Source organism: Sphaerodactylus townsendi, linkage group LG03, assembly GCF_021028975.2.
Source record: "Sphaerodactylus townsendi isolate TG3544 linkage group LG03, MPM_Stown_v2.3, whole genome shotgun sequence".
In the NCBI taxonomy this organism is placed as follows: domain Eukaryota; kingdom Metazoa; phylum Chordata; class Lepidosauria; order Squamata; family Sphaerodactylidae; genus Sphaerodactylus; species Sphaerodactylus townsendi.
Window position 1 is genome coordinate 62052018 of NC_059427.1, and position 14785 is coordinate 62066802.

The 14785-nt window shown below is 42.4% G+C and overlaps 1 protein-coding gene across 1 annotated transcript in view; it reads right to left on the reverse strand.

The window, feature by feature from the left end:
- SLC6A11 (solute carrier family 6 member 11) overlaps nucleotides 1-14785 on the reverse strand; it is a 139287-nt gene that overhangs the window by 82308 nt on the left and 42194 nt on the right. Inside the window, exon 6 of the mRNA XM_048487871.1 lies at nucleotides 12779-12911. Within this exon, the coding sequence (XP_048343828.1) occupies nucleotides 12779-12911 (133 nt within the window). The remainder of the gene's footprint in view (nucleotides 1-12778; nucleotides 12912-14785) is intronic.

Below are 14785 nucleotides of genomic sequence, written 5' to 3' on the forward strand. Positions count from 1 at the left end.
AAATGGCTCAGTAAAACATAATACAGAACAATTATCAGGTGGTGGCAAGATTCCATGTCCCAACCAGGACCTCTCACAGATCTAGAGAAAAGTTGCCTCCTTTGAAGAGTCACTGCCTGAACTGCAGTTGCAGCTAATCAGCAGCACTTCTAGGGTGAGAGATCCCAGATAGGCTGACAGGCAAAGTGCTTCCATGCCTTTTGTTTGACTATCTTGCTGGCAACAACCAGGAAGCATGTATGATTTGTAGCACTGCCTTTAAAGGAGCCTAGCATAAAGCTTGTAAGGTGGCCCCTGTCTACATACTCTAGGCTGCACTAGAAAGAAGGCAGTGTTTCTAACCTTTCATCTCTCCATTTGAGGTCACATGAGTGGCATCCCTGGGCTGATGCAGCTGGTTAGAAATTTAAACTTTGGTGTGGTTGAAGCAGCAGGATACAGTAGGCAGGGATGGGAGACTGAAATTCCCCCGACCCATCCTGCATTTTCATTTCTTGTAATCAGACAATTTCTCTTCCTTATTCTGAACCTGGATATCTAGTTTAGATCACTGAAGTAAAGTTCAGATTCAGTTGGAACATGAAGGCATCAAGAGATAAAGAATCTAAAGAGATCTTTTCATTTTTCACAATTAAACCTTCTAAACGATGATTCATAGTTAATAATTAATCCGAGGCTACAAATCATACCAGTTTATATGGGTACTCTCCAAGTATCAAATGTTACAGATTCAAAGGGCAGCCTTGGTTGTCAGGCAGTTTATTTTGTAGGACTGGGATTCTAGGATTCTTTGCTCTGCGGATGACTGGGTTGGCAATATATTCCGCAGCACCTAATATAATAAGCATACTCCTCTGATACTGGAGATAATATGTATGCATCATGACTAGTAGCCATAGATAGTCTTCCAACTTGGCAGCCATCACCACATCCTGGAGGAGAGTGTTCCCAATTTAACTATGTGTTGTATGAAGAAATACTTCAGATTACCCTGATTCTAGTAAGATGAGACAGGGAGAAAAGTCCACTCTACCCAGACTATGCATGATTTCATAGACCTCTATCATGTGTTGCCTTTTTTCTAAGCTAAACAAAAAACCCATGATCATTTTGGTTGCTCTTTTCTGCACCTTTTCAAGCTCTGCAATATATATATTTGAGGTGTGGTGACCAGAACTGTACACAGTAATAATCCAAGTATGGTCTCACCACTGATTTGTATATGGGCAGTATGATAGCAGTAGTTTTATTCTCTATTCCTTTTCTAATTATGGCCAGCATGGAATTTGCCTTTTTCAAAGCAGCCACATGCTGGGTTAACATTTTCATCGAGCTACCCCTACCACCTGGTCTGTCACTTAGATGTATGATTGATATATGAAGATAGTGACTGGCTGCAGTGGGGATGACTGCAGAGTTTTGAATTTATTGGGCCCTAATATATTAATGGGTTCCTCTTTCCACAATGCATTTGCAGGACAACCTGCTCCTTCTCATTACCTTTGCTTATCATATCGTAGCCATGGAAATTCCTGATACTCTTAGAGGTGGGTCCCTTGCATAGGTCCTGGTAGATATGTTTATTGGTAATTCCATGTAAAAGCTGTAATTTTAGCTACAGAACAGACCAAATTGGGCAATGCTGTTGGAAACAACTTGTTTTCAAGACAAATCAGAAATGGATGGGTCATGGATTCTTCTGTCCCTTATACATTTACTAACTTATTTAATGATTGAATTATGTCCTCCCTTTGGGATAATGTAAGTTCACAAGGCAGGTAATAAAGAAGAGAAAACTTTAAAATAACACCAGGTAAGCCAAGAAACACAGAACAATCAAAATGAACAGATGAACTAAAGATGATTATTAAAAAGACACAAAGCAGCTTCAAAGACATGTTACCCAACAGCAAGTAACAGCTAACTTATGGCAACCCCACAGTGTTTTCAAGGCAAGAGACATTAGGAGCTGGTTTGCCATTGCCTGCCTCTGTGTAAGCTGAGAGAGTTCTGAAAGAACTGTGATAGGGCAACAATTTTAAAAATACAATCCATGTCAATTATGTGAGAAGCTCAGATGCTCTCCTTAACAGATTTTATAGCATCAGAAAAGACAGGGAGTTTCATAGTCAAAATACGGGGAGCTACAGCACATGAAACTGAGACACCTCAAGGCCAAAATCTACAAAACAGTTGTTCACCCAGTAGCACTGCACGGAGCCAAATGCTGGTCAGCAACAAGAAAACATGAACAAGCCCTTCATGTCATGGAAATGAGGATGCTTCGGTGGAAGCTAAACCTGATGCTGTTTGACCATGTGCTGAATGATGACATACGGCAAAGACTTAAAATAACACCACTTGACCAGTACATGAGGCAGGCATGGCTAAGGTGGTATGGCCACGTCATGCACCGTGAGGAAACATCCGTAGCAAAAACAGCCCTGCACCTTGAACCTGGTGGATGCCGCCCACATGGCAGACCCAAAAAACAGTGGATTGTCACAATCTGAATCTGGATGGAAACAATCTGAATCCTAGCAAAAGTAAATCTTGACATCCATAGGAATGTCTGATAGAAATGGCCAGTATCTAAAAATAATAAGCTTAATCTGCTGGTTTAATTGTGAAAATGAAAAGTCACAAGAAATTCTATTGGCAGTTTGTTTGACATTCTTCAGAAACAATTACCTTCTTTCAATAGAGTGAGCTCTCTCACTTGCTTCCTTGATAATACACCAATGAAAATTCTTACTTGGTAATCTTACGTCTACTATGTGAGCAGTAGAAATAATGCCTGAAACTAACTTTTGAATTTAAAAGTTTAATTCATCCCACTTTACACTATAGGTGATATCACATTTCTCCAATTGCAATAGTACAACAGTCTGCCTTTGGGGGGGAGGATGTCTCTTATTTAACTGTTCTATTTTAGATAGATAGTGTGTGTATTTTTTTTAACTTTTTCGCAGGGAACAAGAAATGCAAAAATCTCTTTTTCCCCTCCCTTAGCTGCTGCAGCCAGACTAAACCAAGTCACGATGGAGCTTGGGGAGACAGGAAAACTGGCTCCATTTCTCCTTTTTCTTTCTGCTGTTGTTAAAGGCTTTTGAAGTATTAACAGCAGAAAATCCAGGGTGGGGGAACGCCTGCAAATGGACTCAGCAAAACATGAAATCCGTCCTTTTGGTGAGGGGAGAGGAGGGAGAGGGAAGGAGAAAAAAGAATGAACAAGGACCCTCAATTCCCCCCCCCCCCGGACCCTCCACTTGGCTCGCTGGCTCTGCCCCTTGCTATTCTGCCATCCAGCCCTGCAGATGTTGCCTTGCTCCTGCTATCCACTTTCAGAGAGGAGGAGGAACAAGAGGACAGGAGGGGACTCGATGTGTGTGGTGGTGGTGGTGGTGGTGGAGGACGAGGACGAGGAGGATGAGGAGGACAAGGAGGCCAGGCAAAGCTTTCTCCAGCGATGCAATTTGGACTCCCGCCTCCCATCCCTCGCATTCCCTATTTTTAGCCCAGGGTCTGGGATGCTCAGAGCCAAATCTGACTAGGGTTGTGAATGAGATCGGGGAGTGTGGTGAGGTGGCCAAGATCTGGCAGGGAGGCTGGGGGAGACAACCGGCAGAAAGCAAGCAGAGGAGAGACTCTGGGCATGCATGAGCAGCGGCGCCCCCCTGGATGCAGAAAGCACCGGGGAGAGGCAAAGTGAACCGCCCGGGCCCCCTGCATGCTTCTCCTGACCATTACAGATAGAAACCCAAACCAATCATCCAACAATCCCTCTATCTCTCCCCCTTCCCTCCCTCCTTCTGTGTTTTAAAAAATGTCAGCATGCTAGGAAGCCAGGGAGGGAGGCTCCCCCCCTTGGAAGGCGAGGCACTTTTCAAAGACAGCTTGGCTCTATTTGCCAAACAAAGCCCTGCTGGGATTGCTGGCTTAGCTCCCCTTTGCCAAACTAAGCTGCTGTCCATCAGTCGCCACCTCAGCCAATCCCCATGCACCCCACCCTGCTGTGCTTTTATGGAGCGCACCTTGACATGTTTAGACACAGGCTGCATTTCTTGCTTTCTGGTTTCTCCCCTCCCCAACACACACACACACATACAGAAAGCCTCCACCCCTTCCCTTGCACCCACTTTAAGAGGTGGGGGAGGGGTGCGAGGAGGAATGAATGGCACACACAAGTTCCCCCTCCCCCCAACAAAAATGTGGCTAGCTCGTTTTTCTGGACTGGTGTAAATGTGTTGGTTTGTTTGTGTCTGATCTGATCAGGGATGGGGGGGCAGTCAAGTCGGTTATTCATGAAGCAAGACTATGCTTCAGTGAAGCAAGACTATGCTCCCTCCTCCTTCTCCTCCTCCAAGCAAATCAACCATCTGAACATTAAAATTGGGAAACAACGTGGCACTGAGATCTTGCAGTAGCGTTTCAGCAACAGCACGATAGCCAATCAGAAGAAAGATGCAAAGGCGGAGATACCATGCTTATGTGCTTACATGATCACATTTTTTCCGCGCCAAAAAAAAAAGAGTTCCCACCTCAGCTCGGCATGACAGTCAATCAGGATAGACCTGCCCAGCCAATCGCATGGCAGTGGGGATTGTAACATTGTTTGAATCCAAGATAGGCCTAGATGTCTTCAGTGGAAACATGCTGCAGTGGGGAGGATGAAACCTCGATGAAAAGGTGCAGTTTATTTTGAAACTTGGTTGTATCTACATTTAATTTCCCAGTGGGAATTCGCCCAGTGTCAGAAATAGATTGTCCCCCCCCCCCCCCAGCCAAGATCACTGGAATTCCTCAACATATACACTACATGTTCACCCACAACTTCCCTGTTAACATTTTTCTTTTCTTAGCTGTTTCAGGTAAAAGAAAGTACACAGCATCAGATACAGCACTGTATCTGGACCGGAGAATACATGGAATCATCAAGCAGGGATGGAAATTTGGGCCTGGATGACAGGATCTGCATTTGTTAGTTTGGCCACCGGGGGTTCAGATGGGACACATTGCTTCCACTGGCTGTGGCGAAGGCCTTTGAGTAGGGCTGCCCCCAGGTTGTTTTCCTCCAGGTCATCTATCTGCCAGCCCAGAAGGGGGTGCTGCTGTTGAGCTTCATAATTGAGGACATTTCTACACCATCAAAGGTTTTTGGGCACTGTCATTTACTGATCTGGTTTGCTGTAATCAGGGTTTGGCACAGAGTGGACTTAGCAAGGCAGTATCACAGTTCATGGAGGCCTGAAGGAAGGACAATTTTACACCTGGACATTTCTTTCAGGTGTCCCAAGCTGTACAAAGAGGATGATGTATACCTGTCTGTGAACCCTGGCTATATAGCATTAGGAATGTTCTGTGTGATTGACTACAGGTTTGGGAGCTTTGGTGGGAGCAGGGCTCCTGGGTGGCCCCACTCGCTTGGCGGATTGCACATTGGATCTTTTTGAAGGCAGACTGAGTCTGTGAACCTGCCTTCCCATAGTTGATGGCTCCCATAAGGGACCTTGGGGATATTTGGGGGGGGGGCATGATGCCACATGTCTTGGCAGGGGCTACTGGTTGGACTACGTTCCCTAGTAGCAAAGGGATACCCACACAGAGGCCAGCACCTAGTAGACTCCTGTTACTTGCTACTCCATGGTCTTCTCCCTCAGCAGGAAGGCTGGAGGGAAGAGAGGCATTCATCAGGTTGGTAGGTGGGCCATCCATCCCTATGCTGCACCCTATCTCCTTATTCCTGAATTCAATAAATAAGCTGTGATCAGCTATGTTACCAAAAATGAATATATTTATGTTTTATTCTGCACTGAGCTTCCCTCAATTCTCCCTCTCTTAGCACAATAACTCTATAGGGTTTTCAAGGCAATTAAGCAGAAGTAACTCACCATTGCCTTCCTCTGCAAGTCTTTCTTGATAGTCCCTGTCCAAATACTGATCCTGCTTAGCTTCCAAGATCTGATGAGATGGGCTACATTATACTGGTCCACAACACTGAAGGTGTTATTATAGGCTTTTATTAGGCGCACAGTTTATGAACAGGTTAATACAGGCAGCTATTCTTCGCAGGCCAATCCCTGTACTTTGAATTGGCCCTATAAATCAACATGGTCAGTAGAAATGCTCCAGAACAGGAATTACGTATCTAACCAGCTAGCTATTACTAATGTGCTGCTGCATTTTGCACTAGCTGAAGTTTCCAAAACATTTTTAAAAGCAGCTCCACATAGAGCACATTACAGTAGTCTAACCTTTAGATTACAATGACATGAATCACTGTGTTCAGGTCAGCTGAAACCAGCAGGGAAGATAATATTTGTGCCTAATACAGAAGAAAAAAAGAATTCTTCCCTATTATACCAACTTTCTTCTGAAAAAGAACAAAGTTAGATTGAAGAGCATCCCTGAGTTCTTTGTGAGAACCAATCTAATTCCACCCAAAGTAGGAAGAGTAATCTCTTCCAGAACATCAGCTTGCTATCCATCATCTCCTTCAACTTGTCTGAATTCATTTTTCTTTATTTCCTTTAAGCTAACAGTCCAACATAATAAGACAAGATAGAAACAACAGTTTCTGGTGGTTGACATTTAAAAAAAACACAGTTCTGCGCATCTTCATAATACTAATGGCATGGAATTCAAACGCTCCGTATGATCTTATTAAGCTGCTTTATACACTCAAAGTAATTCATAGGGCAGTTGTAAGCATAAAAAAAGTGAAGAACAATGTTCAGTGTCACTGTGGGCTCCTCAGAAGAAGGGCAGGATAAAAATGTGCTAAACAAATAAATGTGTAAAGTCATATTCCATTTATACATTTGTGTTCTACCGTGCAGCAAGCTTACCTTTATTTCAGAGAAGGAAAGATTTACCTTAGTGCAGAGAAGCTACACTGTTTCCAAATGCTGGCAAAATGCAATTTTTCTTATTGTTTTGCTTTTCGCCATGAAGCAAGACAGCTGAACAGGAAGTGTTATTCTTTATCTGGGTTTTGTTGCTCCTTCCTGCCTTCCCCAGCTCACCCAACAGCCATTTTCCCCACCATTTTCAAAATGATCAGAAGAGCTTGAGTGTGTGCATGCTTTTTAAAGAAGTGCTGCAGGTCTACCACTGGAGCGAGGGACCAAACTGTTGAGCTATCAGATGCCAGGAAAAAAGAGAGGATCTTCAAATAGGATCTTTTGGCCACCATTTCGAACTATCAGAAGGGTGTGTGTGTGTGTGTGTGCTGCAGATCTAACATTAGATCAAGAGACTGGTATATTGAACTATCAAATGCTGGGGGAAATGTGCATACGTAGGGGTGTTTTCAGGAAAACAACAAAGAATGCAGGATTTAAACATTTGCCCCTGTTGGACTGGCAGAGGTATTCTAAATAAAAATAAAATGACCCCTTTAAAATGCCAATATTGTAGGTAAAAGGGGTTCTGCTAGTATGGCACATTTATTGTATACCTATGTATAAAATAAAAGACTCTGCTCCTCCCCTATTATCTGAGTAATTTAGTTTGGTCCTACTGGATGGAACTCTTGGTTTCAATTTCTAGTTCTTGCGTCTTAGCTAATGCAGATGGTTGTAAGAAGTGCTTTCCTTGCAAATAAAAACTGTTGCTTTGGACCAGCTTGTCACTGCTGAATGGACCTGAGAACAGTGAGTACTCCAGCCCAACCTCTTATGTAAACAGAAAACCAAAGGAAACCCCCACTGTGAAGCAAACAGCCTAAAGCATGCAGAAAGTGTACAAAAGCCCATACTTTTCTACATACCTATAAATACTCTTCAATTACACACATAGCCACTACTTTGCGGGTAGCTTGATTCTGTGTGACAGTGATAGAGGCCAACAATCGGTCTATTAGATACAACAATAAATTCCAGAATTCCATGAAATCATTCAACTCCCAAAATTCCATAGTAATATTTAAGAGGGAATTCTAGAGTACCCAGCATTCCAGGTTATTGTGATATGTTTAGGGCAGTAGCTAAGACTGACAAAAGATACAGGATGTAGTTCCCATTGATCCCATCAGTCCAAACTGTAAATATTACTGTATATAAAGTGTTGGGTTTGGGTCCCCAGTCCCAACTTGTGTTCTCTGCAGCCACACAGCAGATGCAGCAAATGACTTCTTTAGACAAATGAGAGCTCAACTGGGCTCAGAAAGGTGCTACTGGAGGAGGAAAGAGTCCTGGGTCCACCCCACACCCCCGAGTCATTTTCCCAAACAAAACTCCTGTGAGAGGAGTTATTTCCCTACTTTTGCTTCTCCATTTGCACAGATAGCCACATAGAGTAGCAATATTGGTAAAATAACTCCCCTGTTTCACATGGGAAGATGGCAGAGGGGCAGGGAGGGAGAGAGTCAGCTGCTGTGTGACTATGCAGAAATTATGTTTTTAAAGCAATATCCTGTGATCTCAGTTATGAAAACTATGCACATGAAATTTCAGGTATAGTGAAAGTTCCATCATGAGCCCTCTCTGTCATCAAGTCTAGGTACATTTGGAGAAGGTAATGGAAAAGGATTCCAGGAGCGGTTCTGAGCCTCTGCACCATTAATAGTCCAAAAAGTCAAACAACTTTAGAAAATGTCCTTGATAGTTTAAAATACTATATTAAAGACTCAAATAACATTTCTAGAAAAGATACAAAAAATCTAAGCTACAGGCAGCAGAAAGACATGGGATATAATCCCACATTTTTCAACAATACCTCCTGCTAAACTGAGCAAATAGCAATATGCTAATGGCATGGCTCCCCAAAACTCTCTACTGCTGTTCTTAAGGCAGCTAGGAACCCTAAGTGCATGCTTCTCCTGCAGGAACAGGAGTAAACTTCCTCATAACTTGGAAGTTTAGCTATTTCTTGATGGAGTAGAAGGAGGGAAGCAGGGCATCTGGTAAAAGCATCAAAGGGGAAGGGAAAGGCTGCCTTTTGTCTTAATAGCACACACACACACACACACAATATTAATTTACCACATCATGTTCAAACAGCACTTTTTGATATAACTGGGCTCAAAAATCTAATGGGGTACTTGAAAGTATTTTCAATATTCTAATTCTGCGGAAATTTAGATGTGGGATGTCTAAAATCTGTGTAGTATTGTGTAGTCTACATAAGTGACTTCTGATGTTCATTAAGAGGCTGTGCTGTCATAGGACAAAAGGCACCTGTCTGTACACTTCAATTTTGCAACTGAATGCAGGAAAAATCCAAAACTGAATATAAACTTTGTTAGCTTTGAATTCTGGTAATTCACTGAACTATGTGCAAATTCATTGAATATGAGTAAATATCACATATATCGCAGATTTCTGTGTGTCTGTGTCTTATCTACATTAAAGAAACTCCATATTATTAACAATAGCACAACAAACCAAAGAACTGTCAAGATGTAAAAGGGCTATTTAGGTTTTCAAGGATCTTCCTGCAGTTATTCTCATTCAGTACATATTTGTCCAAACCATATAAAAGATAGCATCACCTTCCTTTCTACGTATCAAAAGATTTAAAAAAATAAATGTTAAGTAGTCATACGTGAGGCCAATTTAAAATGCAGTTGTTCTATCTCAAAATAGGTCAACCTCTCTTTGATCATTTTCCCATCTTTAACAGTTTTCTGTAACAGAGAAAGATGAAGGGTGCCATAGAGAATGTACTATGCTGTGTATGGGTAAACCAATAAAAGCAGAGATATGAACTCTTTTCCCTGAGCCTATTTAAGCATTTTCCCTGCTAATTTATGATTGATACCAGCCATGGTGGTTTATTCCTTAGTTCAATAGAGCTATATATGAGAGTTTTCCCTCCTCACGTACTGCAAGTCAGTTCAGTTTTGTGCATTAATGAAACATACTGCTGTGGGCAAAGCAAAAGCATTCCTTCATAGCACAGCTTTCTTATATACAAGCAGAAAATTCCTCCATCGTTCTTAGAGCCATCAATCATTTGTACACCTACACACACCTAACTTTAGTAGTTTCAATATTTCCTCTAAATACTCTCCTTGCAAGTTTTCCAGTAAAGACTAGGTGCCCACAGGAACAAGCACTGTAATGATCAAAGTTATAATAATACTTTCTCCCACTGGTTAGTTTTTTTCTGCTTTTCAGCATATCTCTGGATACAAGGGAGTGGGATCTCCTGACTAATATCACATTCTTCAGTAAATTTCTTTCCATTCTGACAAGCAAGATACACTTTATTACTTTAAAAAAATAGAGGGGAAAATTCAAAAACCAGCAATTAAATAGAATTTTTAAAAAGAACAAAGTGTGCAATTAAATAGAATTTTTAAAAAGAACAAAGTGTGCATAAATTGGAGCCAAAACTATAACAACAGTGCTGGCAGATCTACACATAAGTGTCTGCAAAAGATTTCTAGTTCTCTAAAAATAAATCCACACCCTATTGTTGTCTATATGTCATGTGTTCAAATACAGATAAGAGGTCTAAGATCCTGAATCCACTGATTTATTGGAAATGGGCATTTATCTTTCCAGTGTTGTAATACGAGTCTTGTAGCTGTAGTAAGCACATGGAGGGGAGGCTGCATGATATAGCCAGATCTCATCAGAACACAGAAGGTAAGCTGGATCAGTATTTGGAAGGGGGGTCCCCAAGGGGGGTCCCCAGAGTAAGGCAATGGCAAACCATCCCTGCTTCTTACTTGCCTTGAAAGCCGCTTGCCAGGGTTACCATAAGTCGGCTACAGCTTGATGGCATTTTACACATTCACACAAGAGCACAAAGGATCCATTTTTGTTGACCACAGATAAGCCTCCAAGAGATGGGTAGATAGTTTAAAACTACTTAAGCATCGTCAAAAATCAATTAACATTCCAATACAAAATTTGCTACAAATTCATCCCAGAAAACAACAAATGACTGGACACATCCAAAGCATATGTATAGGGGATGCATTCTGTGAGTTACAATGCCACCAGTTAGACACTTTATCCATTGCTAAAGAGTGACTGTGGTGTCCACTATACACAGGTTGTTTTTACTATGACTCAACTAGAGCAGGTATAAACTCAAGGCCATATCCTATTGCTTTAAATAGGGCAATCTAGCTCCTTATTCCATTCATTCCTGAGATTCAGCATATCATATTTATTAATCAACATCAAATATTTGTTAATAGGTTTTGATTTCTGTCTTGATTCAGTTAGAGCTTCCAGAAGCAAAGGGGATTCATACTTAATGCTACAGAGTCATATTCAGACACCAAAAAAGTTGCAACGGTAAGTATTGCCATTCTACAGAAGGTGACAAGACACATCTAGACCTCACCTCAGAAAATGACAAAAACTCATCATAATAAACTATCAATTGGCCCAATGCAAAAATCCCCCTATTTCATGAAAAGATTTCTTTTCAAATTGATAATATCATGCCATTATACACCATTGTTTTCTAGTTGCAGAAACTGCAGAACGAATGGGATCCATTCTAGAATAAGTTGACTCTAATAAATTCCACACAGTGTTATGTCACACATAGAGAAGGGCATCAGACAAGAAGCCTCCAAAAGAGCCCAAAATGGACAGTTCATCTGGCAGTTCACCTGAAGTGACTCCAAAGCTGTTTCCCCACGGGGGAAAAACAGCGCCCCAGGGATAGGAAAAACGGTCCCTGGGGCACTGTTCATGATGCTGCAGCACCGTCCTGGCTCCCCTGAAGTTGCGTGAAGACTCCTCTTCTGAAACTCGCTCGGGGGGGGGAGTTTTTTGGAATACGCCAGTTGCCACCCGTTGCCCAGAGAACAGCAGCGGGTAGAAGCTGGCGTATTCCTGTGGCGCTCCCGAACAGCTGCCTACCTTTTCCCTGCCTTGCGTTGCTCTGAGGAGGGAAGGGGACATGCCTCCTTGCCTCCATCGCTTCAGCCATCGCTCTGGCCAGGGGGCGTGTCCCCTGACATACTGAGAGCGATAGAAGGCAGGGAACAGGTATGTAACTGTTCAGGGGGCTGCGCGGCTGTGCAGAGTGTGCTCCGCCAGCAGCGCAGCCTGTGGGGCCATTCGTGCGAATGGCCCCAGGGCTTGCATTAGCATCAATCATGCCAATGCAAGCCCGCAAGCCTGGCTGTGCGGAAACAGCCAAAGATACAAGTTAACTAGTATGCCTGATGGTATAAACTAAGATCAGAGAAACCCAGTCCTCTTTCATGAAATGTAAGTTGCATCTTCATTGGCTCCTTGCACCATAGTCTGCGGTTTCATGAAGAGGGACTACTAGCAAGGGATGGGTTACACCTCATGGCTATAGGGAAGAGCATTTTTGCTAGGAAATTGACAAACCTTATCAGAAAGGATTTAAACTGAGTGAAGTGGGGGAGGGAGACAATATTCAAATGGGAAGGAGTTCATCTAGTACTAGAAAGAATAGGCTGAAGATTATAGACAGAACTGAGCGAATAATTTAAAAACCCAGCAGCGAGGAGGATAAAACCTTAAATAAGCACCCACGGGGCATGAACCAAAATCTTAGATGTCTCTAAACAAATGCACAAAGCATAGGTAATAAACAGGATGAATTGGAATTCTTAACCCGGCATAATAAGTATGAGATAATAGGCATCACTGAAACCTGGTGGAAAGAATCTCATGACTGGAATGTAATAATTGAGGGGTACAACCTATTCCAGATAAATAGATTACACCTGTGAGCAGGTCCATGACTAAAATCAGGGGAACCATTATTTCATTTAAACAAATAATCACTCAACATTGTAGCCTTTCCTAATATACTGAACTGTTACTCTTACCTTGCCAGTTGACTTTGTTCCCTTCCAAATGCAAAAATAGCAGATAGTCCAGGCAGCCAGAAGACACAATGCTAGCTCCCACCGGAGTTCTCCAATGTGCTCTATTCCATCTGAAATGGCCAATACTCTGCGCCTAGGAACAAATAGCCATAAATTGAAGCTAGTCCAATCTTATCGAAACAACTTCATCAAAATCCTTGCAAAACAAAGGCAATAACTGTAGAACATTTGATAAAATCTACCCTGTATAAATTTGGCGAGCTATCAAGCAAAGCAATGATTTCTAATTTTCCCTATTTGTTACTGTTGCAATTAGTATGACAGTGAGACAGACTCACTCTGAAAATAAGTTACCTTAACAAATTGTATAATCACTTCACCATAACACATATAGATGGATTTTCAATTTGGAGTCACAGCTATAAAAGATTTTGGTTTTTTTTTCCTTTGGGGAGGATAAGATTTTGACAGCAATTGCTATATATTCAAGACACACTTTCCTATAAAATGTAAATGTCTTTTACTGATTTAGCAATATGAAATGCATCATTTATAACTTAGCATATAAAATTGTACCATTTAGCATATTTATGTCATTTAAAAATATAAATGTTTTCCCGAGAAAAATGATATGCATCCCCAGTTTTTGAGAAAGAGTTTCAAACTGCTCCATCTGGCCATTTCTGCATGGCCAGAGCAGTGGGGCTGCATTGGCATAGTTCATGCCGATGCAAGCTGCAGGGCCATTCACATGAACGGCCCCTCTGGCTGCACAGCCGGCAGAGCAGGCTCCACATGGCCGCACAAACCCCAAATGCCTCCTTACCACCTTCTGGCTTCTGTCACTCTGTGCAGGCAAGGGGACGTGCCCCCATGGCCAGAGTGATGATTGCAGGGATGGAGGCCCTGGCCTCCACAGAGCAACAGATGCCAGGAGCAGGTAAGGAGGCGTTTGGGGCTGGCACAGGGAATACGCCGGCTTCCACCCCGTGCCGTTCGCTCGGCATTGGATGGAAGCCGGTGTATGCCAAAAACCATTTGGGGGGAGAGCAGCACTGCATCATTTGGGCAGCGCTGCCTGTGTGAAGGGTCTCCCCCCCCAAATGATGTTTCACCGGGCTGGAATCGGTGATTCCGACCCTTGTAGAAAGGGCCTGAGTTACCATAATACATGGGTCTTAATTTCTGCCATCAAAGAGACAGGGAGAGCATGGGGGACTGATCTTTAGTTTAGGGTCAGCGGGTTAAATACCCGCTTTATCACCTCCTTATGAGGTTTGGGGTGGAGCAAGCCAAAGGCTAACCTGCCCAGACGTGGGCTTCTATGGCTTGCGCCCCTGGCAGCAGTGGAGTCTTCAGGAAGTGGCAACCGCCCATCTGGAATCTCACAGCTGCTCCAGCGTGCGTTAATTTTTCATCAACAGGCGTGCTGTAGAAAAATTTAGGTGTCTGGGGGACAGCACTCGGGCTGCCCAGCACACAGATCAGACCCTCATGCTGCGCCATACGCTTTGTTTGCCTTGATCCAATTTTGTTAAATAAAATGGCTATGGCCAACTTTTTACCACACAAGAAAACATGTTGCACTCAATTTATTGTAAGTTTAGGAGGGTTCTTAGCTACTTCCCTCAGACAGCAAATAAAAGTTGAAGGAAGAAAACAAATTCTGTAGTAAACAAAAGAAAGCACAATATTTGGGCACAAACATTCACAGTCACAATAGGTAAGACTAATAGCATATTTGGAAATAAAGTTGAAAGCACTGAGTTCTATCATAACATATTATTAACTGCATTAAATGTACATACTTTTGACAATTATTAATATAGTATGAACAGAAATGCTGTAACATTTTATTACTCTTTTATTCAAATAAAATAAAGGCAATCCTTCCCCTTGTGGTCTCAGGGCTGCTTCCAACAGTAAAAGATACAATAAACTCAATAAAATGTTCTCTTCTAAACACAGCAGCTAATCTCTAAGACAAAGCTTACCTGAGATCACAGA